At 47.0% G+C, this 24,584-nt stretch overlaps 1 protein-coding gene across 1 annotated transcript in view; it reads left to right on the forward strand.

The window, feature by feature from the left end:
* Positions 1-24,584, forward strand: part of IFFO2 (intermediate filament family orphan 2) — a 93,737-nt gene that overhangs the window by 66,035 nt on the left and 3,118 nt on the right. The window contains 8 exon segments of the mRNA XM_077456334.1: positions 2,635-2,695; positions 2,791-2,886; positions 14,463-14,603; positions 17,015-17,157; positions 22,076-22,199; positions 23,068-23,124; positions 23,126-23,161; positions 23,634-23,764. Of these exon segments, the coding sequence (XP_077312460.1) occupies positions 2,635-2,695; positions 2,791-2,886; positions 14,463-14,603; positions 17,015-17,157; positions 22,076-22,199; positions 23,068-23,124; positions 23,126-23,161; positions 23,634-23,764 (789 nt within the window).

Consider the following 24,584-nt stretch of genomic DNA (forward strand, 5'->3'; position numbering starts at 1 on the left):
CAAGCATGACACCCAGAGGCATGATGGGACTTGTAGTTTTGCAACAGCTGGAGGTCCGCTAATTGCATATTCCTGATATAGAGGATCATCTTTGTGTAATATGGTGAGCCAGAACCTCCTTGGATCAAACATACATGGTCAGCAGAGCATCCAGGCTATGGGAACCCAGAAGGGTAATTATTTTTATATACTTCGCCATGGTCCACCCCAGTTGGTCAAAGGGCGGCACCACCCCCCCCCCCCAATACACCTACCCAAAGCCTCTTGAGAAGGGCGGAAGTGCAACTGCCCCCACTCTGGCAACCACTGGACCAAGGAGGGGACGGAAGTACAGCTGCGGCCATCTCGTTGACTTGACTTGGCCGGCCTGGATCTGGGAAACCCACATTCCCTCCGACTGAACCACGAAGCAGAGTCGCACGGCGTACATTTAGTCACATCTGATTGGTCACTTCCGATTTTTGACCTTGCGCGAGCCGGACCGGGGAGAGCCAAAGGGCCGGATGTGGCTCTGGGGCCCGTAAAATGCCCAGGTCTGTTGGTTGAGAAAGTGAAGATCGGTTGAGACAAAGAAAATTTGTACGTGAACGAGTACCCCCTGAATAAGTGACGGGGGGTCTCTTTTTAAATCCATTTTGGTGGTTTTGATCATTTTTGACAGTTATTCTTGCCCATAAGGCCTCTTCTAATGGAGGAAGTAGGTGAGCTCCTGGCACAGACATCAGCGCTTTATGGTCTTTATTGGAATGTAATAATGAGCTTTGCTCCTCAGTAATGCAGACTATGGGCAATATTGTTTAGGGATGAAAAGGTTTCTCACTTGACTCGTGGGAGTGGAACTCTGGCCTGGAGGTAGATTACATACAAGACCAGAACATCCTCCCCTTTATGTGAATTTATGGCTGGTATTGGCGTCTAGGGTGATGATTTAATAAAGTAGCTGCCCCTTTTTAAAAGGTATAACTAGAAGGATGATGTAACAATGGTAAAAGGTGTTGGTGCTATAAATCAAGTCCAAAAAAATTACAATCCCAACACCATAAATGAACAAAGATTGAGGGTTGCCTGGTCAGAAAGGAGACCACATCCCATATTTTTTTTTTATAAAGAATACATGAAAAAAGAAGAAAGCTGTGGGACTTTTTAAAGGTGTCAATAAATGAGAAATGCAGTGGCTGTTTATTTTATATATATATATATATATATATATATATATATTATTTTTTTTTTTTTTTTTTCTTTATTATTAATGCCAATAAAAACATTTTCATAAAAAAAAAAATCCCTAGTTTGCATGTCAACTTCAATTCATATATTTTTACAGACACCACCTCTCTACATGTTTCGCTTTGAGTGAGCTTCTTCAGGAAATTCTAGAGTGCTGTATGAAATTATTGCTAAAAGAAGTAAAAACAAAATTTGGAATTGCTACAAAATTTATAGTTTATCAAAAGTAGTTGTGCACCTCCTATTTTTGATAAACTATATTTTTTGTAGTAATTTTAATTTTGTTGTCGTTTTTACTACTTTTGGTAATCCCTTTCATACAGCACTCTAGAATCTCCTGAAGAAGCTCACTCAAAGCAAAACATGTAGAGCAGGAGTGTCTGTAAAAATATATGAATTGAACTTGACATGCAAATAAGGGATTTTTTTTTTTTTGATTTTTTTTTATGAAAATGTTTTTATTGACATTAATAAAAATATATTTAATAACTAAAAAAAAAATGCATTTCTCATTTATTTACACCTTAAAAGTCCCACAGGTTTCTTTTCTTCTTCTTTTTTTTTTCCTTTCTTTTTTGTGTATTCTTCACCGTAAATAAATGGATTCCCCTCTGTCAGAAACCGAGCATATGGGAACGTAGTCCGCCAAGGACACAAGAGAGCCCTCATGGTGTAGTAGGTTTTATTAAAATTTGACAAAATTTTGCACTCACATGTGACTGTGCCAAGCCCGGCACCAAGGTGTCTACAACAGGGATTCGTCATTTCCAGGTCCCTATGTGACATCGAATGCAACTATTATATCCAGAACGAGGCTCGGATCCCACACCGCCGCAAGTCTGATATATCCATCTGCACATGCTGTAGACACCTTGGTGCCGGGCTTGGCACAGTCACATTTAAGTGCAAAACGTTGTCAATTTTTAAACCAATTTTAATAAAACCTACAACCATGATGGCTCTCTTGTGTCCTTGGTGGAATCCATTTCCATATCCTCTGTTTCTGATGGTGGGGCCCACAGTGGAGAGATGTTCTATCCAGGTTCTCACCGGTTTACTCAAAGCGCTTTTTCACCTACCTTAAAAAGTGGTCAAACCCCTCTGGTGAGTTGCCATCTGCCTCTTGAACCCTCGTAGAGAAGGTTTTATCTGAGGAATTCTTAAACCAGAAGAATCCCATTTATTTTATGGTATTGAGGTTGTTACTTTTGGACTTTTAAGTTTGCGATGTATATCAATTGATTTCTATGTTGATTCTACAAGTTTGCTTTATAGCGCCAACGCCATTTACCATTGTTCCATCATCCTCCCATTTATAGGACACAATTTTTTACTTTTTCCATCTCTACATTTTTGTTTTTGGAAGCTAAAAGATTTTGACCATCTGCTCTTTTTTTTGTCTTACAGATTTGAAGAAGAGTTTGCCAAGAGGACCAGACTAGAGTCCATGGTGGAGACCCTTCAGGAGGTAAGATGGAGCGAGGCCTCCAAACACTAGAGACCTCAAACCCAATACGGTGGGAGACCTGACCGCTGATATATTTTTTTTTTTTTTTTTTTTAGGAGGCTCAAGAAGCCTACAATGTCCACGATGAGCTCAACCACCAAATCGAGAGACTGAAATCAGAGCTGGTGGTCTTTAAAGGTCTGATGAGTGACGTAAGTACCCCCCAGTAAATGGTCAGCTTTTGTCCTGACACGGTCACTGCGGAATGTTTAACCCACACTGCTTCATCCGTGTATACCTATCGGGCACTGAAGCGCAATGCAGACCCTCCCTCTAGAAAACTTCTATAAAAAGGTCCTCCCGGCCCCGCTTCTCCATCAGCAAAAGGAACACATTGATGAGCTAGTTTTTAAAGGGCCGGGATACTTTAAATTCCAAGTTCTGTAGTACAGTAGAGCTACTTGTATCCTTCACAAATAAAGAACGCGTGTAACCATTTCTAGATCTGTACAGAGCGCGGTTTCCTGTTCCAAATACTAGAGCGCAATACTTACCATCACCCCAGAGACGGCAATGTGTCGGTTTAGAGGAGGGGCCTCCAAACTTTTCAATACAAGCCACATTATATAGTTAACAAATATTCACAAACTGAGGGGAAAAAATTGTATAAATGAACACACTCCAAGAAATCTCCTCCTATCAGAAGCTCATCCCCATCAGTGCCACTCTCCCTCGGAGACCTCCCTCACATCAGGGTCTCCCTCGGAGGCCTCCCTCACATCAGGGTCTCCCTCGGAGGCCTCCCTCACATCAGGGTCTCCCTCGGAGGCCTCCCTCACATCAGGGTCTCCCTCGGAGGCCTCCCTCACATCAGGGTCTCCCTCGGAGGCCTCCCTCACATCAGGGTCTCCCTCGGAGGCCTCCCTCACATCAGGGTCTCCCTCGGAGGCCTCCCTCACATCAGGGTCTCCCTCGGAGGCCTCCCTCACATCAGGGTCTCCCTCGGAGGCCTCCCTCACATCAGGGTCTCCCTCGGAGGCCTCCCTCACATCAGGGTCTCCCTCGGAGGCCTCCCTCACATCAGGGTCTCCCTCGGAGGCCTCCCTCACATCAGGGTCTCCCTCCCATCAGGGTCTCCCTCGGAGGTCTCCCTCCCATCAGGGTCTCCCTCGGAGGTCTCCCTCCCATCAGGGTCTCCCTCGGAGGTCTCCCTCCCATCAGGGTCTCCCTCGGAGGTCTCCCTCCCATCAGGGTCTCCCTCGGAGGTCTCCCTCCCATCAGGGTCTCCCTCGGAGGTCTCCCTCCCATCAGGGTCTCCCTCGGAGGTCTCCCTCTCATCAGGGTCTCCCTCGGAGGTCTCCCTCTCATCAGGGTCTCCCTCTCATCAGGGTCTCCCTCTCATCAGGGTCTCCCTCTCATCAGGGTCTCCCTCTCATCAGGGTCTCCCTCTCATCAGGGTCTCCCTCTCATCAGGGTCTCCCTCGGGGGGGGGTCTCCCTCTCATCAGGGTCTCCCTCTCATCAGGGTCTCCCTCGGGGGGGGGGGGGGGGGTCTCCCTCTCATCAGGGTCTCCCTCTCATCAGGGTCTCCCTCGGGGGGGGGGGGGGTCTCCCTCTCATCAGGGTCTCCCTCTCATCAGGGTCTCCCTCGGGGGGGGGGGGGGTCTCCCTCTCATCAGGGTCTCCCTCTCATCAGGGTCTCCCTCGGGGGGGGGGGGGGGGTCTCCCTCTCATCAGGGTCTCCCTCTCATCAGGGTCTCCCTCGGGGGGGGGGGGGGTCTCCCTCTCATCAGGGTCTCCCTCGGGGGGGGGGGGGTCTCCCTCTCATCAGGGTCTCCCTCTCATCAGGGTCTCCCTCGGGGGGGGGGGGGGGTCTCCCTCCCATCAGGGTCTCCCTCGGGGGGGGTCTCACATACGTCGGGTTCCCCATAAGAGCCCCCCTGCACATCAGGGCCCCCATTGGAGGAGCCCCCCCCTTTACATCAGGATCTTCATCAGAGACCCCCCCCCCCCATACATCAGGGTGTCCTTCAGAGGCTCCCAGAGCTCCCCATACATCAGAGTTCCCATCAAAGTCCCTCCATATATGTTCTATCCAGGTCACCATCAGAAGCCGAGGCCAACTGCTCTAAATTCTCACTCTGGGCGCCCTATCTGCAGGCCAGATAAAATCTTTGTAGAGGGCCAGGTGTGGCCCCTGAGTGAGTGGCGCCAGTTATTCCAAGGGAACAAGCATATAAGTGCCCATGTAAAAAAGACGTCGCCCAGCTTGGCAAGTCCAAAAAGTCCTGGCAGTGCAACGAGAACTGCCACACGGCCCACCGCCCAAAGTTCTCCAGGAGACCTCTTCCAATCTGCAACTAGAAATAAAAACTAGGAGAGCAAATGGAATGACCGATGGGACCCGACCATTGCGTGGGACCACAACTTCCAAGAACACGTTCTGTTTGTGAATGGTATGAAGAGCCCTTTATAAACCAGCCGGGTCATTTTGGCTTTACCGGCCCTTCAAACTGGAACCCCAATGTGCGTTTTTAGAGGCGATTTTGTGTGTTTGGCCGTAAAAAATGATAAATCTGCTGTGAGTGCGACACTAACACTTCGTGTGTAGTACATGCATGACCTTTATTGTGCATGTCCTGAAATGCAGAGCAAGGGGGACATGAGATGTGAAGCATTCTGGGACAGATATGAGGTCAGTGTGACCACGACTGGTGGAATCCTCCACCCTGAAGAGGGGAAGGGGGAGGGGGGTTAGATCTCACTTTAGGAACTCCGCCATTAAAGAATTATCGTGACCCTTCCAGAATTCAAGGGAGCAAAATAAATAATGCAACAATTCCCATTGGTGCCAGTCAACCCCCTGATGAAGGGGCTCGCTTGGACCCCCCGAAACACGTTGGCTGCTTTTTGAGTCGTTCTCTTGACTTTTATTGGAGTAAAGTTGCATCTGAACCCTTTTTTTAGCAGCGGTGACACAAATGAGAAAATCTTGCTATGAATGCTTAAAGTTTAAAAGTGATAAACACATCGACTGTGAACGGGATATTAAACACAAAACCAGAAATGTAATATTATTGCAGCTTACCAATCAATACATGTGGCGGCTGCATTCGTTTTCTTCTTTCTTCTTGTTATTTTTTTGGCTTTTTTTTTTCACCTGGTGATCTGGCCAGTAATGCACCTCCTGTGTTAGAGCGCCCCCACTCTGGATGAAGGAGCACAGGTGGCACCTTTTTCATTGTCAGACTGGGGGGGGGGGGAGTGTTAGATGTAGCCACCAATATACAAAAATTTCAACCGTCGTTGCCTATTGCCCCGAAAATGGTGTTATCAGCATTTTTCTTGAGCTTTTCTTCTGCAAAATGTGCCGCTAATGGCCACAATAAATTCATATTTTATTTTAAATTCGTGATATTAATTAAAAAGTTGAAATATAATACAATTTATAGATAATTAAAAAAATATATATATTTTTATAGATTTTTCTTTTTTCATTTTTTTTCGGCCAAGTGCTTCCTGCATTTTTCAGTTTCAGCACCGAAATATCCATTCGGTGCGCCTCTAATTAGAAGATTTAGATGCACTGAAAAAACTCCAGCTCACTTTTTAATCCTTTGGGCCTCCTATTTGAGCATTGACTTTTTCAGAAATATATATATATATATTCAGCTTTTAATTAAAATGTAAAATATTTAATCTCAAAAGTAAAAAAATAAAAAATAAAATATTTTTGGTCAGTAATTTAAGCCTCATTTGCGCAGAGTTGAACAAGCTTCCGCGCACGTGTGAGGATTTGCACAAATGCATATGTCCTAAAAATGCGTGAAAATATTATATATATATATATATATATATATATATATATATTATTAAATATATATATATAAAAAATATTAATATATTATATATATATATTAAATATATATATATAAAAAATATTGAATATATATAAAATATTTTATATATATATATTTAATATATTAATAATTTTTATATATATATATATATATATATATATATATATATATATATATATATATATATATATTATTAATATTAAAAATATATATAAAATATTAAATATAATATAATATATATATATATATATATATATATGCCCTAAAATGCGTGAAAATAATATATATATATATATATATAATTATTTTCATGCATTTTAGGGCATATATATATATTATATTATATTATATTTAATATTTTTAATATTAATAATTTTTATATATATATATATATATATATATATATATATATATATATATATATATATATATATATATATATATATATATATATATATATATATATATATATATTATTTATATATATATATATATATATATATATATATATATTATTTATATATATATATATATTATTTATATATATATATATATTATTTATATATATATATATATATATATATTATTTATTTATATATATATATATATATTATTTATTTATATATATATATATATATTATTTATTTATATATATATATATATATATATATTATATATATATATATATATAAATAATATATATATATATATATATATATATATATATATATATATATATATATATATATATATATATATATATATATATATATATATATATATATATATATATATATATATATATATATATATATATGCAAATCCTCACACGTGCGCGGAAGCTTGTTCAACTCTGCACAAATGTGCACATGAGGCTTAAATTACTGACCAAAAATAATTTTTTTTTTTTTTACTTTTGCGATTAAATATTTTACATTTTAATTAAAAGCTGAATATTGTAAGCAACCCTGTCAGCGGTGAATGGTTTGTCTCATCCGTGTAAACTGATGCATTCTGCTGGAGAGCTTGTTCCGCTGAAAAACTCATTATTGGCTAGATCACCATATGGAAAATTTTTAGAAGGAAAAAGCCTAAAAAAGAAAACGAATGCAGCCGCTGCATCTAAGAATTGGTGAGCTGCAATGTAATAAAATGTTTGCCTTTTGGGTTTAATACCGCTTTAATTTGGCTGCAATCGGCACATCATCATCATTGCTATTTTTTTTTTCTTTGTTTTATTTTTTTATTTGATATATTATTTCTGCCGTACATAAATGTGGAAAATAAAGCTTTTTGTGGGCTGCTGCCGTCAGAACTGGAAGATGACATTCAGAGGGTTAATTTTTTTTTATTTTTTTTTGGATTGGGAAGCTGTAGGAGAACAATGAGGAATTGATGCCATATTAGGATTGCCGGCCAAGGAAACAAAACCATGAATAATGCGTGCGAAGTCTGCTGCCTGTAACCTGAGTCTATGGAGCCGGCAGGAAATGACTGCGTTCTTATGAACCAATTTTTTTTTTTTTTTTATATATATTAATATCTCTATCTTCTTTTTTTTATTTTATTTTTCTTGGGATCTGCCCCATGCCAAGCCAGTTTTGTCCCTTCTATTTCTGTATGTAGAGAATGACACTGTAATTAGTTAATTGAAAAAAAATATATATATATTTATTAATAATAATAAAAAAAAAATCGAAGCCCCTTTTTCCTAATGGATATCCAGCCGTCGCACGACCCCGGCTCTCTCCCAGCCTGTCTGCAGGGAAACACAAGCAGGAAGGGTGGAACTACAAGTCCCATGAGGCATTGCAAGGCTGGCGGTTCCAAGCATGACTCCCAAAGCCAGAGGCATGATGGGACTTGTAGTTCTATGACAGCTGGAGGGCCCCCAGGTTGAGCACCCACATAGTATGGGATCTAATACTCCAGAAGGATCTGTTTTTTATTTTTTTTGGATGTGCTTTGAAATGTTAGATGCCATGGATACCCATTAACGCGCCCGTTGCGATAGGATGCGCTGACGCGTTTTGCTACATCAGGCGTGCTCAACCTCTGGCCCCTCCCCAGCTGTTGCGGAACTACAAGTCCCATCATGCCTCTGCCTTTAGGAGTCATGCTTGTAATGGTCAGCCTTGCAGTGCCCCATGGTGGGAGTCCCCAACCCCCTGCCCCCTCTGTCCGTGGCCTCTTTGCAGCTGGGCCACAAAGGCTGCGCTGCAAGAGGTGGGGCGGGCGAGCAGAGCGAACACGCCCTCTCTGCCCGCCCGCGATTTTAGCCCTCAACTGTAAAACTGCGCATGTGCTGATGTACATGCTTGACTCAGGTGCAATAGCGCTGGTGGCAAGTGAGGTGGCAAATCTGCATCTGGTGGCAGGTGACAAGCTGCATCTGGGGGCAAGTGACACTCGAGGCTCCCACAAATTCTGAATTCTGCTTGAACCATTTAATTTTATATTACAATGTAATGTGCGTCAATCATCCTGACACCAGATCGGCCATGGTGATCGAAGCGCCAACACCAGCCATTCCCCCAGCAAATTGGCCACAGAGATCTTCCGGCCGACCCCACCACCAGAAACCACCCCCCCCCCCCCCCCCACACAGGCCACGGCTACGATGCTTTTGCTTCACTGCCATGGCAGGAATTCTACCCCTTGTCGCTTTAGAATGGTGCGGCGCCCACCAAGCAGGTCGCATTACACGCCTCCCACAATGGCGCGCACTGCATGAGAGGTTCAAGGGGTTAATGCGAGTGGTGAGGAGGGGTCTGTACAATACCGCCTGTCAAATCCACATTCGGATCGCTCTTCGGAGACCAAACCTAATGTGAATGACCCCCGCCGATAGTTGGAGCTGCACCGGAAGTTCCCCTTTGCACCGAATGTGATTTAAAATGGGGGGGGGGGTCACCAGAACACGGGTTCTGCTTTCCTGGTGCAGAGTGTGTTAATTCCCAGCTTATCCAAAACAAGATCCCTTTGTGTCCGGGTCCGGGCTCTCCTCCTCCGCGCCTATTCATTGGCTTTTTTTGTTTTTTCTATTTTTATTCCCATTCGTTTTTTTTGGCGAGCCGTTCAAAGCGGGATCAGAGATGCTCAGCGGTGCGCGGAGTTTAGTAATCCTCAGAGGGCGTTTTTCCTTCTCCACCTTTTTGTCTCACATAACAATCTAATCCTACAATACAAAGTGTTTTTAGGGGTTTGTTTAAAAAAAAAAAAAGTGTTTGTGATTTGAGCTGCAACAGAGGATTCCGTTTTCAGGGATTTTCCCCTTTTCACCGAATGCCATAAATGGGCCATTGTGGCCCTTATAGTCGATTTCCAGGTTAGACCTAACTAGTCTTAAAGATGTCCCCTCCCCCCCATAACACCTATACTGACTGCCCTGTGTAAGGAAGATGTATATATTCTACTTACCTATTCTCGGCCCCCTTCACTCATATGATCCCCTATGTCAGCCAGCAGCAGCTGCAGGGGAGAGGAAGAGTGCCCACAACGCCTGGGAATGCTAGGAGAGGTGATATCGCCCACAGATTCCTATGGTCCACCCGTTGACGGCACACTCCTCTCCCCTGCAGCTGCTGCTGTCTGACATAAGGGATCATATGACTGAAGTGGGCTATGTCAGCCAGCAGCAGCTGCAGGGGAGAGGTGTGTGCCGTCAACAGATGGACCATAGGAACCTGTGGGCGATGCATTCCCAAGTGTTGTGGGCACTCTTCCTCTCCCCTGCAGCTGCTGCTGGCTGACATAGGGGATCATATGACTGAAGCGGGCTGAGAATAGGCAAGTAGAGTATATTCATCTTCCTTACACAGGGTAGTCCGTATAGGTGTTGGCGGGGGGGGGGGGGGGGGTCTGGGTACATCTTTGAAGACTAGTTAGGTTTAGCCTGGAATTCTACTAACTAGTCTTAAAGCTGTCCCCTCCCCCCCTCCTAACGCCTATACCAGTGATGGCGAACCTTGGCTCTCCAGATGTTTTGGAACTACATTTCCCATGATGCTTAACTACACTTCAGAGCGCATGGGCATCATGTGAAATGTAGTCCCAAAACACTTGGGGTGCCGAGGTTCGCCATCACTGACCTATACTGACTACCCTGTGTAAGGGAGATGTTATATACTATACTCTCCTATTCTCAGCCTGTTTCAGTCATATGATCACCTATGTCGGCCAGCAGCAGCTGCAGGGGAGAGCAAGAGTGCCCACAATGGGCATCACTGATTGGCATGCATTATTGTTTGGCACTGGCATCCATCAGTACAAAACAATACAATGCCGCCCATCAGTGCCCATCTGTGCTGCCTATCCGTGCCCATTCATGCCGCCTATCCATACCCCCTATCCGTGCCACCTATCAGTGCCCACCAATTCCACCTCATCAGTGCCACTTCATTGGTGCCACCTCATCAGTGCCGCCTATCAGTACCCATCTGTGCTGCCACCAGACCAGCAGGGATGTCCAGCAGCAGATATGCCACCCTAGACCACCAGGGATGCCAATCAGTGCCCACCGTGGATGCCAATCATTGCCCACAATGGGCATCACTGATTGGCATGCATTATTGTTTGGCATCCATCAGTACAAAACAATGCTGCCTATCAGTGCCTATCGGTGCCCATCCGTGCTGCCTATCGGTGCCCATCCGTGCTGCCTATCGGTGCCCATCCGTGCTGCCTATCGGTGCCCATCCGTGCTGCCTATTGGTGCCCATCCGTGCCCATTCATGCCACCTATCCATGTCGCCACCTATCAGTGCCCACCAATGCCACCTTATTAGTGCCGCCTTAACGGTGCCCATCAGTGAAGGAGAAACCGTACTTATTTACAAAGTTTTGAAACAAACAAAAAAAAACATTTTTTTTCAAAAATAAAAACCGTAGAGGGGATCAAATACCATCAAAGTAAAGCTCTATTTGTGGGAAAAAAATGATAAAAATTTCATTTGGGTACAGTGTAGCACGACCGCGTAATTGTCATTTAAAGTGCGACAGCGCTCAAAATTGGTCTGGGCAGGAAGGTGTTTAAGTGCCCCCCCGGTATTGAGGCGGTTAGTTGCACCCCACCAGACAGATCTAAATGATCCAATAAATAGAACGCAGGTGCCTCCATCTTTCATGCAGTGAGGACCCATTCCTAATAAACGGTGGTCTTCACAGAACGGGAGCGGAATGTGTGTGGTGAGGTGTGCCCGTTATACTGCAGACCATCCTCCTCCTATATGTGGAGGAATGTCGGTTCCGTTGTAAGGCTTGTTCACACGCTCTGCCCGTGCGTCTGGCAGGCCCACATGAGAGCCGCCGGCTCTATATAATAATCCCTTTCTTTACATAAGTGTTCACACTTCCAGCTCTATTTGTGAGCACAGAAGGGAGGCAACCGCAGAAGGGACAATGTATATTGTAGGGTGTGAGGAATGCGGCCGGTCGAGTCTCGGGGAGTTGATGGACATTTGTTCACGTTTTGTCGATGGAGTTTGTTGCGAGGATTACTAAAACACAAACAGATTTTCTATTGTAATAGGCAACAAAAATATTGATGTCGGAACAAGGCGTCCGTAACTGCCCTAGATTGCTTTTATATCGGTTTTGTGACGCAAGTCAAATGTTGGTGTCTCTCAGGTTCTGACGTCTGCATTAAACAAACCAACACCAGATTGGGCAGATAAGGGGCCACCAATAGGAGACTTCAGGCGCACAGAAGTAGGACAACCTCTAAAGACATGTCTGCACCATAAAAAAATGAACTATTTATGGGGGGCAAGACCTTCCAAAGGGTAATCCACAGCATTAAGATCCCCCAAATGGCACGTGCCACCATCACCGAGCAGGGAACCCCAAATTAAGCCCCGAACTGAATAGACTTAGGTCAGCGAGCAACTTGATTTGATTCATATAATGTGTACAGCCATTGAGAAATATCCATCATATGTCTAATCACTTACTGATGCAGGTCTATTCAACTCAGAGCTCCCTGCTAGATACAATTGAGGGGTGAATGGCATGACATTTTGGAGCGTTTTTCATGCCATGGTTTACATTTTGTAGGAGGTTTAGTCCTTGTACAGTATATGTTTAGAGAATAAAGAATTGGTTCATTTCATAAAATGTTGTGGTGCGGACCTTTCTATAGGAGTGTCCTCCTTGTGTCCCTGTTGTGTGTATTTATTTTATTTTTTCCCTCTAGAGCAGGGGTATGCAATTAGCGGACCTCCAGCTGTTGCAGAACTACAATTGCCATGAGGCATAGCAAGACTCTGACAGCCACAAGCATGACACCCAGAGGCAGAGGCATGATGGGACTTGTAGTTTTGCAACAGCTGGAGGTCCACTAATTGCATATCCCTGGTCTAGAGAATACCAAGGTTTTGGGTATAATGTCTTAGAGCCAATCAGATGCTCTGCAACTTACAAGACTATATTTCTGTAGTTGCTAAAACTCACCATTTTGCTTCTCCCCTGATTGCAGTTTGATGTGACTGTCCATAGTTGCCTATGACCCATCTCTGGTTGGCTATGATTTTTCTATGGTTTTCTGCGGTCATCCATAGTTGGCAATGGTCAGCCATAGTTTGCAATGACTTGTCTCCAGTTGGCTATGACTTGTCTCCAGTTGGCTATGACTTGTCTCCAGTTGGCTATGACTTGTCTCCAGTTGGCTATGACTTGTCTCCAGTTGGCTATGACTTGTCTCCAGTTGGCTATGACTTGTCTCCAGTTGGCTATGACTTGTCTCCAGTTGGCTATGACTTGTCTCCAGTTGGCTATGACTTGAATCCAGTTGGCTATGACTTGAATCCAGTTGGCTATGACTTGTCTCCAGTTGGCTATGACTTGTCTCCAGTTGGCTATGACTTGAATCCAGTTGGCTATGACTTGAATCCAGTTGGCTATGACTTGAATCCAGTTGGCTATGACTTGAATCCAGTTGGCTATGACTTGAATCCAGTTGGCTATGACTTGAATCCAGTTGGCTATGACCTGTCGCCAGTTGGATAGTTGGCTATGACAATCCAAACTTGGCCATGAACAAGTACGATACAATACAAGCTATGACCAGTAATCCAGGATCTATTGTGCTCCTCTAGTGGCAAGAAAAATGTAGGGGGTGTGGTGTTTATTTTTTTTAAGAGACAAGCTGGTCATTCATAAACCTTTTTTGGCCATGTGACTGGAATGCACATTATTGGATTTGGCTGAAGTTCAGCATTCCAGTAAATGGGCAGAGAAACCAGCGTTTTGTTAGTGATAATCTAGTAATTATTTATTTTATTTTTTTTGTTTAAAGGGTCAGACCACCCCAACCCTGACCCTTTTTAGGTTACAGGTGAGCAGACTAATCTTTCCTCCTACCTCGGAGCCCTATTAAGGTGTGGTTTACAGATCTGGCACAGAGACCCACAGGTGGCCCTCAGAGCCAGTTAGATGGTTGAACTCTCCATCAGCCTCTTCAGAATGAGTTCGCCCCTTTTTAAATTGTGGACAACACTGAAGGCTCTTGTAGGACAGCAAGTTTTAAAGTTGCATCCAAAAAATTAATTTCCTTTTTGCACTATATATAGGCCGAAATATTTGGGCCAATTGTCTGCTTTTTGGATCACGCCAAAGCAGTCAGATCTTTTGGCAGAGAGTCGATTTTTCCGTGAGCGTTTGTTCAGTGCGGCTCCCCCATCGCTCTGCAGTCGCTCGGCACTACGGACTTGAATGACTTCTATTATAAATCGCATGTTCATGGAATTTGTTCCTCCCTTCAATCCTATGGCATCAATCGCACAACGAATGACGAACGATATACACTGTACTGAATGTGATTATACAATGTAATACTTGCCTGATCAGTTCAACCCAAATGAAGGTTTTTGTACAAGATTTTTTATATATATATAAGAGCAAGAGAAGGTAATATCCAAATATCCCCCGCAGCCTATGACCGATCTCGACTCAAAGATCCAGGAAAAAGCCATGAAGGTGGACATGGATATCTGCAGGCGGATTGATATCACCGCCAAGCTGTGTGATGTGGCACAGCAGCGCAATTCCGAGGACGTATCCAAGATGTTCCAGGTGACGGAACTTCCCTCTCTCTTTCTTCTCCATCCAGCCCACCGGTCCGCTCTGAGACCCCCTTCCTTTTTTATTTCTTATGTAATGTAAGCACATAGGCTGGGCACCCTTCCTCTGTAAGGGGGGAGAATTTGCCCGGTTGGTTTGGTGATGCCAGGTACAAAATGTGACCCTTTGTGTATTGCTGCATTCAGAGCTCAGCCATTTACCTTTTTCTTTGTTGCTGCACAAAGAGATCGAACAACGTCCCTTTTGAAGCTTTGAACTCCAAGCTAACAGCTAAATACACAGATTATACCTGCCAGGGGGTTTGGGTTTGTTCGTTCAGTCCTGAGATTTGCACAGCTCTGCTGGTATAATAGCACAGCTAAGTCTGGCAGGACCTGAATTTTCTCTGCTGCTGTTAAGTAACGCTTACAAGTCTTGCTCCTCCCACCAACCTGTGATTGGACAGTGAGTAGAGAAGCAGCGGACTGATCAGCTCTGCAGGTGAGCATTGCAGGGCAGTTTTACCTGTCAGTCTAAGCTCTGCTGTAAATGAGGCTAGCAAGAAGCTGTTACATAATCAGATTGGGTACTTGCTGGTATAAGGGCAGCTAGAGCCCAGGGCAAACATGCCAAATTGTGCCCCCCCCCCCCCCCCCCAAAGATGTATTTGCACCTTAAAAAAAAAAAAAAAAGCACCAATCTTACCCCTAAACATACAATCTCCCTCCTCCCAGCGCCAGTCTGCCCCCTGCTGAAATCCCACCTCCCAGTACAAATCCCCCTCAATCATCCCTACTAGAACAAATGTGCCAGCCCCCTTCTACTACCAGATTCTCTCCCCCCTTCTACTACCAGATTCTCTCCCCCCCCTTCTACTACCAGATTCTCTCCCCCCCCCCTTCTACTACCAGATTCTCTCCCCCCCCCCCTTCTACTACCAGATTCTCTCCCCCCCCTTCTACTACCAGATTCTCTCCCCCCCTTCTACTACCAGATTCTCTCCCCCCTTCTACTACCAGATTCTCTCCCCCCCCCCCTTCTACTACCAGATTCTCTCCCCCCCCTTCTACTACCAGATTCTCTCCCCCCCCCCCTTCTACTACCAGATTCTCTCCCCCCCCCCCCCTTCTACTACCAGATTCTCTCCCCCCCCCCCCTTGTACTACCAGATTCTCTCCCCCCCCCTTCTACTACCAGATTCTCTCCCCCCCCCCCCTTCTACTACCAGATTCTCTCCCCCCCCCTTCTACTACCAGATTCTCTCCCCCCCCCCCTTCTACTACCAGATTCTCTCCCCCCCCCCCTTCTACTACCAGATTCTCTCCCCCCCCCTTCTACTACCAGATTCTCTCCCCCCCCCCCTTCTACTACCAGATTCTCTCCCCCCCCCCCTTCTACTACCAGATTCTCTCCCCCCCCCCCTTCTACTACCAGATTCTCTCCCCCCCCCCCTTCTACTACCAGATTCTCTCCCCCCTCCCCCCTTCTACTACCAGATTCTCTCCCCCCCCCCTTCTACTACCAGATTCTCTCCCCCCTCCCCCCTTCTACTACCAGATTCTCTCCCCCCCCCTTCTACTACCAGATTCTCTTCCCACCCCCCCCCCTTCTACTACCAGATCACCTCTTCTAGCACAAATCCCCCCAAACACCAATCCCTTGACATCAACACTTTTCTCTCCCCCCCCCCCCCACCTTCTACACGATTCTCCCCCCCGCCCTACCAGATTCCCCCCACCTTCTACCAGATCACCTCTTCTAGCACAAATCCCCCCCAAACACCAATCCCTCTACATCAACGCTTTTCTTCCCCCCCCAAGATGATTTGTATCCCCTGCCGCGCCCCCCCAATCTCCTTGCGGCACCCCCTCATCTCACATTAATGCCACGGTGCCCAGGGTAGCTGCCCGTCTTGCCACCCCATCCCGCTCAAATAAAAAAAAAAGTAGTACAATGAATACAGAACAGCATTAATTTGTGTATTTTATGTCTGCTCGGAGTTCAGCTTAAAGTAGACAATGGCAGCCTTGCAGCATTGAATACTTCCCACCATGGTGGTCGCAACCAACCGTGCCAATGAAGGGTTTCCCTCCCCCCACAGAGCAGGTATAGCGGAGAAGGTCGGAGCCTCTGGCGTGTTTCTCATTCTGTTCTGTAACGTTGTGATTGTAACTCTGTATCTCTCCTATCCTGTGTGACGTTTAGTGCAGGGACTGTAGTCTAGGGCTGGATCTTTGCTGTGCATCCTGCTCTGCATTGCATGTGTGCCGCATCTGCCGCTCAGCGCGCCCGTCTAGTGAATGCGCACAACAGGGCTGCTTGTTGATGCCAAATTCAGCTTTCCTCCATTACCCACCGAGCCGATAGAGGGGCCATTATAGAGAGAGAGAGGTTTGTGACTAACCAATCGTCTGTCTCCAAAGGTGGGGACTGTGGCCAAAAAGAGGGAGCGGAAGATAACGAACGACGCCAACCTCTCCGAACAGGACGCCGACGCCTTCTCCGATGACGAAGTCGGCTGTTCCCTCAACATCACCGATGAGATGAAGAGAATGTTCAACCAGCTGTAAGTACCATGGGGTGCCACTTGTGTGACCCCGGGGGGGGGGGGTGTTATACCCTCTGGAGGGGACAAGTCAGGAATAGAAACACAAAAGTATCTTATAATAAAATGTTATAGAACTGCTTACAAAGCTTATTTCCTAAATCTTCCACCTATATGGTCCTTTGTAGCTGCCACAGTTTAAGGGGCTAAACTGTTTACCTTTAGAAAATGATACTTCCATATTTAAGGTGTAACATGTTCCAATGATGGGGCACTATTCCTGCCACTGACAGCAGGGAGAGGGCACCCTTCCTCATACCAATGCCAACAATAGAGCACCATTCCTCCTGCCACCAATGATGGGGCACCATTCCTCCTACCAATGCCAACAATAAGGCACCATTCCTCCTACCAATGCCAACAATAAGGCACCATTCCTCCTACCAATGCCAACAATAAGGCACCATTCCTCCTACCAATACAAATAGTGGGCGAAATGGTACCTTATTTGTATTGGTAGGAGGAATGGTGCCCCACTATTGGTGTTAGTGGGAGAAATGGTGCCTTATTGTTGGTATTGATGGGAGGAATGGTGCCCCATCATCTGTTGGTAGTGGGAGGAATGGTGCCCCATCATCGGTGTTAGTGGGAGGAATGGTGCTCCTATTGTTGGCATTGGTAGGAGGCATGGTGCCCCACAATTGGTGGTATTAGTGGGAGGAATGGTGCCTTATTGTTAGGGCACCATTCCTTCTACCAATACAAAACAATAGTGGGAGGAAAGGCACCCAACACCAATGATGGGGAACCATTCCTCCTACCAATACCATAATTTGTGTTAGTGGGCGGAAATGGTGCCTTATTAACACAAATTATGGTATCAGCAGGAGGAATGGTGCCTCATCATTGGTGTTGGGGTGCCTTTCCTCCCACTATTTTGTATTGGTAGGAGGAATGCTGCCCCAACAATAAGGCACCATTCCTCCCACTAATAATATCAATGATGGGGCACCATTTCTCCTACCAATGCCAACAATAGAACACCATTCCTCCCACTAACACAAAAGATGGTATTGGTAGGAGGAATGGTGCCCCATTCATTGGTGTTGGGCTGCCATTCCTCCCACTATTGTTTTGTATTGGTAGGAGGAATTGTGCCCCAACAATAAGGCACCATTCTTCCCACCAACACCAATGATGGGGCACAATTCCTCCTACCAATGCAAAACAATAGTGGGAGGAATAGCAGCCCAACACCAATGAATGGGGCACCAATCCTCCTACCAATACCATCATTTGTGTTAATAAGGCACCATTCCTCCTACTAACACCAATGATGGGGCACCATGCCTCCTACCAATACCAACAATGGTGGAAGCAATGACAGCCCATCATTGGGAGGAATGGTGCCCTATTGTTGGTATTGGTAGGAGGCATGGTGCCCCATCATTGGTGTTAGTGGGTGGAATGGTGCCTTATTAACACAAATGATGGTATTGGTAGGAGGAATGGTGCCCCATCATTGGTGTTGGGCTGCCATTCCTCCCACTATTGTTTTGTATTGGTAGGAGGAATTGTGCCCCAACAATAAGGCACCATTCCTCCCACTAACACCAATGATGGTAGGAGGAATGGTGCCCCATCATTGGTGTTAGTGGGCGGAATGGTGCCTTATTAACACAAATTATGGTATTGGTAGGAGGAATGGTGCCCCAATACCATAATTTGTGTTAATAAGGCACCATTCCGCCCACTAACACCAATGATGGGGCACCATTCCTCCTACCAATACCATAATTTGTGTTAATAAGGCACCATTCCGCCCACTAACACCAATGATGGGGCACCATGCCTCCTACCAATACCAACAATGGTGGAAGCAATGACAGCCCATTGTTGGGAGGAATGGTGCCCTATTGTTGGTATTGGTAGGAGGAATGGTGCCCCATCATTGGTGTTGGTGGGCGGAATGGTGCCTTATTAACACCAATGATAGGGCACCATGCCTCCTACCAATACCAATATTAGGGCACTATCCCTTCCACTGACATCAGGGATGGGCACTGTTCTCTCTCTGACACCAACAATGGTGCATTTTCTACCTCCACTGGCCACAGTTTGGACCCACCTAAAGCCTGAAGGACAATAAAGTGGCCCCTTTTGTTTCGGAGGCTTGGACCCCCCTGGTCGGGTCACCTTGAGATGAATTTCTTGAAGCTCCCGGGACCCGTGTGAAAGCAGTAAGAGGACAGTCTGCAGTGGAAGTGAAGGGCCCCTGATAAGCGCCTGTATATTCGCCGTTTCCTGCGATTATCAGCCGTCCAGACGGCTTTCCTGGGAAGGGATGTGAAGCTGGAGATCTCAGCCAAGTCTGATTTCTATCCCGGCTCTGCGTCTGTTAGAGGGGAGGGAGGAGCTTGTTTGAAAGATGCTGAGTGGGCCTGGCGTTCTAAAATAAATCGCCCAGCATATGTGCTGATGTCATGCCCCGAACGCCGGGCAAAGACGGAAATAAACGCGCTATATCGGGACCTTCTATTTCAATTTTTAAACGGGATACTTTTTGCTACAAAACCTGCCACTCCACAGATGGGAAAGGCTTTCTATCGAATAACGATCGACCTTCATAAAATAAATGCAGCCTGACCGTTTTCTATCCGCATTGACTCAAATGAGACCGGAGCGCCCGGCCTGAATCGGGTCAGTTCTGATCGATTACTGGACCTGGTCCGGGTTCAGCCCTGGATTTTGCTTCGGTGTCTGAAAATTTTGTGAAGATGTAATAAGAGGCAGAAAACTGAAATGCTGCAAACATTGAAGCGTTTCTGTTGTCGCTCGATTGAAAGTAGAGGATTGTATCGGGTTCAGGGTGGAATGGTCTATATGAAGTCAGCCTGACCTGGACACTGACCGTTAGGACTAGAAATCTGTGCTTCCGATCATAGAAAAGCTCACAGAAGTTTAGTCTTGTAGTTAAAGGGGGGATTTCCCCATCCTGAGATCTGTGCAACAGAAGCAGAAGATTCACACAAACAATACAATCTGCTCTGGGCAGTGCAAGCCGATTGAAATCAACAATTACACCACAGCGCCACCTTGTGGGCATGTAAGCAAACAAGTCTTACCCATTACTATTGCTGGTGGGGCATTATCCTTTCCACTGACCCCAGTGATGAGTCAATATTCCTCTCACTGACGTCCAGCGGTAAGGGGGGGGGCTCTCCCTCCCTCGCACTGACGTCCAGCGGTAAGGGGGGGGGCTCTCCCTCCCTCGCACTGACGTCCAGCGGTGGTGGGGGGGGGCTCTCTCTCTCTCGCACTGACGTCCAGCGGTGGTGGGGGGGGCTCTCCCTCCCTCGCACTGACGTCCAGCGGTGGTGGGGGGGGCTCTCCCTCCCTCGCACTGACGTCCAGCGGCGGGGGGGGGGCTCTCTCTCCCTCGCACTGACGTCCAGCGGCGGGGGGGGCTCTCTCTCCCTCGCACTGACGTCCAGCGGCGGGGGGGGCTCTCTCTCCCTCGCACTGACGTCCAGCGGCGGGGGGGGCTCTCTCTCCCTCGCACTGACGTCCAGCGGCGGGGGGGGGCTCTCTCTCCCTCGCACTGACGTCCAGCGGTGGTGGGGGGGGCGCTCTCTCTCTCGCACTGACGTCCAGCGGTGGGGGGGGCTCTCCCTCCCTCGCACTGACGTCCAGCGGTGGTGGGGGGGGGCTCTCCCTCCCTCGCACTGACGTCCAGCGGTGGTGGGGGGGAGCTCTCTCTCCCTCGCACTGACGTCCAGCGGCGGGGGGGGGGGCTCTCTCTCCCTCGCACTGACGTCCAGCGGCGGTGGGGGGGGCTCTCTCTCCCTCGCACTGACGTCCAGTGGCGGGGGGGCTCTCTCTCCCTCGCACTGACGTCCAGCGGTGGGGGGGGCTCTCCCTCCCTCGCACTGACGTCCAGCGGTGGGGGGGGCTCTCCCTCCCTCGCACTGACGTCCAGCGGTGGGGGGGGCTCTCCCTCCCTCGCACTGACGTCCAGCTGTGGTGGGGGGGGGCTCTCTCTCCCTCGCACTGACGTCCAGCGGTGGGGGGGCTCTCCCTCCCTCGCACTGACGTCCAGCGGTGGTGGGGGGGGCTCTCCCTCCCTCGCACTGACGTCCAGCGGTGGGGGGGGCTCTCCCTCCCTCGCACTGACGTCCAGCGGTGGGGGGGGCTCTCCCTCCCTCGCACTGACGTCCAGCGGTGGGGGGGGCTCTCCCTCCCTCGCACTGACGTCCAGCGGTGGGGGGGGGCTCTCCCTCCCTCGCACTGACGTCCAGCGGTGGGGGGGGGGCTCTCCCTCCCTTGCACTGACGTCCAGCGGTGGGGGGGGGCTCTCCCTCCCTCGCACTGACGTCCAGCGGTGGGGGGGGGCTCTCCCTCCCTCGCACTGACGTCCAGCGGTGGGGGGGGGCTCTCCCTCCCTCGCACTGACGTCCAGCGGTGGGGGGGGGGCTCTCCCTCCCTCGCACTGACGTCCAGCGGTGGTGGGGGGCTCCCTCCCTCGCACTGACGTCCAGCGGTGGTGGGGGGGGCTCCCTCCCTCGCACTGACGTCCAGCAGTGGGGGGGCACGCCCTGCCTCGCAGTGACACTCAGCGGCGGGGGTCACCCTCGCTCTGATGCCCGGCGGTGGGGCAACGCTCTCCCTTGTGCCTAGCAGTGGGGGGCTATCATAAAAGCTTAGTTATGTTGGTAAGGTAGCTTGCCTGTCTGCTGGGATCTCTCTACTAAAAGACTGTTTAATCAAACAATGTGCAAGCCGATTGTAATGAGCCATGACACCACAGCGCCACCATGTGGGTGTACTGGAAGCAGACAAGTCAGACCCCCCCCATCCTCACCAGGTTGAATGAATGTTTACAAAGTATCACTGCAGCCATTTAATAAAATTTTGGATCATTTTGTCGTTTATTTTCTAGGCGAGAGACGTACGACTTCGATGACGACTGCGACAGTTTAACGTGGGAGGAGAACGAGGACACGCTGCTGCTGTGGGAAGATTTCGCAAACTGCAACCCGCCGACTGTGGAAGCGCCAGGAGAGGCAAGTTTTCCCCGCAGCCGCATTATCTGTACAGAAAAACAATTGCTACACCCAAAGCCGAATTGTACATCGATTGTATTACGTTTTCTACCAAGCGATGCTGTACAAAAAAAGTGTTGTTTTTGGAAAGCCCAAAAATGGCCGGATCTGAGGTCCCGCCCCTCTGTGTTTATTGATCCAGCCCAATAAAAAATAGTGCCAGCATTTTTTTTTTATTATTGTTTTTTTTTTTTTTTCCTGCACATTTCACAAACATAGATCAGCACGTTAACAAAAAACACGATACACAGAAATGTGCAAAAAAAAAGTATGCGCTCGAACGCACCTCCCCTGGTGTGAATGAGCCGTCCGACTGGTGGGCAGGATTGTGCGCAAGTCTAAATTGATTGAAAAAAACGATTTTAGGTCTCATGTACAGGAAGCAGAATTCCTCATTTATAACTCCATTTTGGATTGCTGTCTTTTTGTCTTTTCTTTTCTGCGTTGTCTTTTTTTTTTTTTTTTTTTTTTTTTCTGGTCTTTTCTCCTTTTCTGCGGTGTCTTTTTCTTTTCTGCGTTGTGTCTTTTCTTTTCTGCGTTGTGTCTTTTCTTTTCTGCGTTGTGTCTTTTCTTTTCTGCGTTGTCTTTTCTTTTCTGCGTTGTCTTTTCTTTTCTGTGTTGTCTTTTCTTTTCTGCGTTGTCTTTTTTTTTTTCTGGTCTTTTCTCCTTTTCTGCGTTGTCTTTTTTCTCCTTTTCTGCGTTGTCTTTTTTTCTCTTTTTCTGCGTTGTGTCTTTTTCTCTTTTTCTGCGTTGTGTCTTTTTTCTTTTTTCTGCGTTGTGTCTTTTCATCTGCTAAATATTTACCAGTTCCGTTGTCTGTATCTTCTAGCCGGAAGAAACTCTGGGCAGCCTCATCCAGGAGACGGAAACGTTCCTGAAAACGCGGGGACAAGGAGTATCAGGAAACCATCGGACAGATCGAGGTGAGGCCAATCTCTATCGTAGACCACCTGATACTAAATATATTACTATGACCTCCCTGTGTTATATGGGAGAAAACCAGAACGGAATTCTAGCCGGAGATGCTCCCCCTCCCCCCGCCGTGTATTTCACATAGAATGGCCATGAAAGGGATGTGCGGGCTTTTAACCCTTTCACCTCCCACACCTCAAACATGTTGGGGTGACATCACTTTATTTTCAGACAATATTCAGTTGCTTGCGGGACGTTCTTAAGGCCCTTCAGCGCACTCTCTCTCATTACTTTGGAATGGCTGTCCAAATCTTATCTGATTTTATGGCCGCCGATGAGAATGGCGCATGATGTAAAATCAGCACTACGTCCCGCAATAACGATGGATTGCAAATGATTGATGCTGAAAAGCCAATATCAATAGAATAATTGTTATTGACGAATTTTTAGAGCTCATTGTATGACGTTTCTTCCATATTACAGCTGGAATTGGCGACGGCAAAAAGCGACATGAATCGGCATCTCCACGAATACATGGAAATGTGCAGCATGAAGAGGGGGCTGGATGTGCAGATGGAGACGTGTCGGAGGCTTATAAAGGGATCGGTTGGCAGGTGAGGGGCACCACGGGAGGGGGATGGGTCACAATGTCTGGATATACAGAGGGACTGTTCTGAAAGATCGGGGGGTGGGTTCCCTGTGGTTGGAGTTCCTTCGTGAAGGCTGAATCCGCAACATTGAAGCAAATGTGCTAAAAATACTGAAAAAGGAGCCCGCCCGATCACTAGAGACATTGAAAAGACCGAGGCTTGCCCCTTCACTAGAATAATTTATTTTCAATCAACTTTTATAACCAAAGGAAAAAGAAGCATTACCAAGAGTGCAGCCTATCCAATCACTAGAGAGCAGTGATGCCACAGCCTATCTACTCACTAGAGAGCGGTGACATCACTAAGAATGCGGCCTATCCATTCACTAGAGAGCGGTGACATCAGAGAATGCAGCCTATCCATTCACTAGAGAGAGGTGACATCACAGAATGCAGCCTATCAATTCACTAGAGAGCGGTGAGATCACTGAGAATGCAGCCTATCCATTCACTAGAGAGCGGTGACATTACTGAGAAAGCAGCCTATCCAATCACTAGAGAGCAGTGACATCACTGGGAATGCAGCCTATCCAATCACTAGAGAGCGGTGACGTCACTGATAATGCAGCCTATCCAATCACTAGAGAGCGGTGACATCATTGAGAATGTAGCCTATCCATTCACTAGAGAGCGGTGACATCACTGAGAATGCAGCCTATCCATTCACTAGAGAGCGGTGACATCAGAGAATGCAGCCTATCCATTCACTAGAGAGCGGTGACATCAGAGAATGCAGCCTATCCAATCACTAGAGAGCGGTGACATCACTGAGAATGCAGCCTATC

This window comes from Lithobates pipiens, unplaced genomic scaffold (assembly GCF_037356315.1).
Source record: "Lithobates pipiens isolate NorthernLeopardFrog02 unplaced genomic scaffold, aLitPip1_a1.2 Scaffold_27, whole genome shotgun sequence".
NCBI classification, from domain to species: domain Eukaryota; kingdom Metazoa; phylum Chordata; class Amphibia; order Anura; family Ranidae; genus Lithobates; species Lithobates pipiens.